This window comes from Pelophylax lessonae (assembly GCF_965119305.1).
Source record: "Pelophylax lessonae genome assembly, chromosome: 9".
NCBI lineage: Eukaryota > Metazoa > Chordata > Amphibia > Anura > Ranidae > Pelophylax > Pelophylax lessonae.
In genome coordinates, this window is record NC_138776.1 from 254,558,656 (window position 1) to 254,563,655 (window position 5,000).

Consider the following 5,000-nt stretch of genomic DNA (forward strand, 5'->3'; position numbering starts at 1 on the left):
AAAAAAAAGAAAATTTTTTTAAAAATGTGTGTTTCCCCCCCCCCCCTCTAAAAATATAAAAATACAAATAAATTAAAGTCAGGTCCATAAATATTGGGACATCGACACAATTCTAATCGTTTTTGGCTCTATACACCACCACAATGGATTTGAAATGAAACAAACAAGATGTGCTATAATTGCAGACTTTCAGCTTTAATTTGAGGGAATTTACATCCAAATCAGGTGAAAGGTGTAGGAATTACAACAGTTTCTATATGTGCCTCCCACTTTTTAAGGGACCAAAAGTAATGGGACAGATTAACAATCATAAATCAAACTTTCACTTTTTAATACTTGGTTGCAAATCCTTTACAGTCAATTACAGCCCGAAGTCTGGAACGCATAGACATCACCAGACGCTGGGTTTCATCCCTGGTGATGCTCTGCCAGGCCTCTACTGCAACTGTCTTCAGTTCCTGCTTGTTCTTGGGGCATTTTCCCTTCAGTTTTGTCTTCAGCAAGTGAAATGCATGCTCAGTCGGATTCAGGTCAGGTGATTGACTTGGCCATTGCATAACATTCCACTTCTTTCCCTTAAAAAACTCTTTGGTTGCTTTCGCAGTATGCTTCGGGTCATTGTCCATCTGCACTGTGAAGCGCCGTCCAATGAGTTCTGAAGCGTTTGGCTGAATATGAGCAGATAATATTGCCTGAAATACTTCAGAATTCATCCTGCTGCTTTTGTCAGCAGTCACATCATCAATAAATACAAGAGAACCAGTTCCATTGGCAGCCATACATGCCCACGCCATGACACTACCACCACCATGCTTCACTGATGAGGTGGTATGCTTTGGATCATGAGCAGTTCCTTTCCTTCTCCATACTCTTCTCTTCCCATCACTCTGGTACAAGTTGATCTTGGTCTCATCTGTCCATAGGATGTTGTTCCAGAACTGTGAAGGCTTTTTTAGATGTTGTTTGGCAAACTCTAATCTGGCCTTCCTGTTTTTGAGGCTCACCAATGGTTTACATCTTGTGGTGAACCCTCTGTATTCACTCTGGTGAAGTCTTCTCTTGATTGTTGACTTTGACACACATACACCTACCTCCTGGAGAGTGATCTTGATCTGACATACATACACCTACCTCCTGGAGAGTGATCTTGATCTGGCCAACTGTTGTGAAGGTGACACACATACACCTACCTCCTGGAGAGTGATCTTGATCTGGCCAACTGTTGTGAAGGTGACACACATACACCTACCTCCTGGAGAGTGATCTTGATCTGGCCAACTGTTGTGAAGGGTGTTTTCTTCACCAGGGAAAGAATTCTTCGGTCATCCACCACAGTTGTTTTCCGTGGTCTTCCGGGTCTTTTGGTGTTGCTGAGCTCACCGGTGCGTTCTTTCTTTTTAAGGACGTTACAAACAGTTGATTTGGCCACACCTAATGTTTTTGCTATCTCTCTGATGGGTTTATTCTGTTTTTATTCAGCCTAATGATGGCTTGCTTCACTGATAGTGACAGCTCTTTGGATCTTATATTGAGAGTTTACGGCAACAGATTCCAAATGCAAATAGCACACTTGAAATGAACTCTGGACCTTTTATCTGCTCCTTGTAAATGGGATAATGAGGGAATAACCCACACCTGGCCATGGAACAGCTGAGCAGCCTATTGTCCCATTACTTTTGGTCCCTTAAAAAGTGGGAGGCACATATACAAACTGTTGTAATTCCTACACCTTTCACCTGATTTGGATGTAAATACCCTCAAATTAAAGCTGAAAGTCTGCAGTTAAAGCACATCTTGTTTGTTTCATTTCAAATCCATTGTGGTGGTGTATGGAGCCAAAAAGATTAGAATTGTGTCCATGTCCCAATATTTATGGACCTGACTGTATCCACTTCAATGTTAAAGTTCATCAGCCACTGTCTGTGTAATTACAACTATGAATTACTTAATAATGCTTTTTTATTTTTTTTGTGCAATCAAAAAACAAAAAAAAGAAGGTAAGAATGATAAACATTTTATTTTTTAATCTAAAAATATAAAAAAAAAATATATATACACTTCATTGTTGAAGTAGCTCAGGATAGTATAGTTTTCGCATGTAATTCTTACTGCTGCCACCTATTCTGCTTTCTATTTCTATACTGTCAGACCTTGGGTGCATAGGCCACGCCCACAACGTTGTCTTGTCCCACCCCCTAGGATCCTCCAAATCTATTTTACTATTGGCCCACACTGACAAGCTATTATTATGAGCAATCAATAGTTTCTTATGGAACTGTGAGAGTTATTAGACCTCAGGAAGGAACAGTAGGAGGGCTGTGGGGCAGAGATCAGAGGCATTATGGGTAGAAGATCCACACACAAGGGAGAGGGGCGGAGATCAGAGGCATTATGGGTAGAAGAGCCTCACACAAGAGAGAGGGGCGGAGATCAGAGGCATTATGGGTAGAAGAGCCTCACACAAGGGAGAGGGGCGGAGATCAGAGGCATTATGGGTAGAAGAGCCTCACACAAGGGAGAGGGGCGGAGATAAGAGGCATTATCGGTGGAAGAGCCTCACACAAGGGAGAGGGGCGGAGATCAGAGGCATTATGGGTAGAAGAGCCTCACACAAGGAAGAGGGGCAGAGATCAGAGGCATTATGGGTAGAAGAGCCTCACACAAGGAAGAGGGGCAGAGATCAGAGGCATTATAGGTAGAAAAGGCTCACACAAGGGAGAGGGGCGGAGATCAGAGGCATTATGGGTAGAAAAGGCTCACACAAGGGAGAGGGGCGGAGATCAGAGGCATTATGGGTAGAAGAGCCTCACACAAGGAAGAGGGGCGGAGATCAGAGGCATTATAGGTAGAAGAGCCTCACACAAGGGAGAGGGGCGGAGATCAGAGGCATTATGGGTAGAAGAGCCTCACACAAGGAAGAGGGGCGGAGATCAGAGGCATTATGGGTAGAAGAGCCTCACACAAGGGAGAGGGGCGGAGATCAGAGGCATTATGGGTAGAAGAGCCTCACACAAGGGAGAGGGGCGGAGATCAGAGGCATTATGGGTAGAAGAGCCTCACACAAGGGAGAGGGGCGGAGATCAGAGGCATTATGGGTAGAAGAGCCTCACACAAGAGAGAGGGGCGGAGATCAGAGGCATTATGGGTAGAAGAGCCTCACACAAGGGAGAGGAGAGGAGATCAGAGGCATTATGGGTAGAAGAGCCTCACACAAGGGAGAAGGGCGGAGATCAGAGGCATTATGGGAAGAAGAGCCTCACACAATTGAGAGGGGCGGGGCCTAATGATACAGGGTAAGGAAGTCTGCTCTCACCTTCTGAGCTCAGGACGTCGTTTTCTTCCTGTCCTAACGACTTCGACATAAAACTCTTCTCCTGAGCCGACCTTCGTCCTTCCTAAGAAAGACAAGAGACAAGGACGGGTGACACCTTATAGGAACCTGACACACACAATGATACAGTCACCATCCAGACACATCCCTTGTCTGTTACTGGATAATGTCCCAGAATTCCCGGCACCGCTCACCTCTCCCGTCAGCAGCTCAATGATCTTCTGGGTGACTTCTAGAATCTTCTTGTCGTTGGGCGTCAGCTTTGAGGTGGGGGGCTGGGTCCGTCCAAAGCCTCCCGATACACAGGGACTGCTGCTGTGCGTCACCCGACCATAGGACATCTTCAGGACTATGTAATCCTATACACAGAAATAAATGATGTCATGTGACCTCCCAGAATCCTCCTCACCTCTCCGGTCAACTCTGTGTTTTATTAACCACTTGCTGACCGCCGCACGACTATTTACTGCGTCGGTCAGCCCCGTACAGGCAAAGTGACGTAGTACTACGTCGCTTGCCTGAGAGCCTCTAGGGGGCGAGCGCGCGGCGCCGGAGGCACGCTCCCACCCCCGCTCATTCCCTGACATGTTCGCGCGTGTGACCGGCGGACCCAATGTCCGCCGGTCACTCGTGATCTCCCGCTGAAGAGGGAGAAAGGCAGGTGGCTGATGTAAACAAAGCCGTCTGTCATTCTCCCTGGCGTAACTGCAGAGATCATACGATCCTGCTATGTAGGATCGCATGTCTCTGTGGTAACATCACAAGCCACACCCCTTAAACAGTTAGAAGCACGCCCCTAGGGACACATTTAACCCCTGCATCACCAATAAAGTTAACCCCTTCCCTGCCAGTGTCATTATTACAGTAACAGTGCATATTTATAGCACTGATCACTGCAGTAATGTCACTAGTACCCCCAAAAGTGTCAAAAAGGTCAGTCAAGGGTCCGATCTGTCCGCCGCAATGTCGCAGTCCCGCAAAAAAAAAAAAAAAAATCGCAGGTCGCCGCCATTACTCGTTAAAAAAAAAACAAAAAACAATAAAAATGACAAAAAACGTTCCCTTAGTTTGTAAACGCAATAAATTTTGCGCAAACCAATCACAATACGCTTATTGCGATTTTTTTTACCAAACATAGGTAGCAGAAAACAAATTGGCCTAAAAATCTAAAAATTTCGATTTTTACATTTTTTTTTTTGGGGAATTTCATATAAAAAATTTTGTTATTTTTTCAAAATATTGTCGCTCTTTTTTTGTTTATAGCGCAAAAAGTAAAAAATCGCACAGGTGACCAAATACCACCAAAAGAAAGCTCTGTTTGTGGGAAAAAAAGGACGTCCATTTCATTTGGGTACAGCGTCACACGACCGCGCAATTGTTCGTTAAAGTCACGCAGTGCCGAATCGCAAAATATGGCCTGGTCAGGAATGGGGTAAAATCTTCTGGGGCTTAAGTGGTTAATAGAGATAAGAGTGATGTCGCGGGACCTCCCAGAATCCTCCTCACCTCTCCGGTCAGCTCTGTGTTTTATTAATAGAGATAAGAGTGATGTCATGTGACCTCCCAGAATCCTCCTCACCTCTCCGGTCAGGTCTGTGTTTTATTAATAGAGATAAGATTGATGTCATGTGACCTCCCAGAATCCTCCTCACCTCTCCGGTCAGCTCTG

At 45.3% G+C, this 5,000-nt stretch overlaps 2 protein-coding genes across 2 annotated transcripts in view; one reads left to right on the top strand and one right to left on the bottom strand.

The window, feature by feature from the left end:
- The window catches only part of LOC309564374 (uncharacterized protein), a 350,413-nt gene that overhangs the window by 326,882 nt on the left and 18,531 nt on the right, over positions 1 to 5,000 (top strand). The window lies entirely within an intron of this gene.
- LOC309562695 (uncharacterized protein) overlaps positions 1 to 5,000 on the bottom strand; it is an 11,944-nt gene that overhangs the window by 6,518 nt on the left and 426 nt on the right. Inside the window, exons 2-3 of the mRNA XM_082266979.1 lie at positions 3,526 to 3,690; positions 3,314 to 3,395 (exon numbers count right to left, since the gene is read on the bottom strand). Of these exons, the coding sequence (XP_082123105.1) occupies positions 3,314 to 3,395; positions 3,526 to 3,690 (247 nt within the window). The remainder of the gene's footprint in view (positions 1 to 3,313; positions 3,396 to 3,525; positions 3,691 to 5,000) is intronic.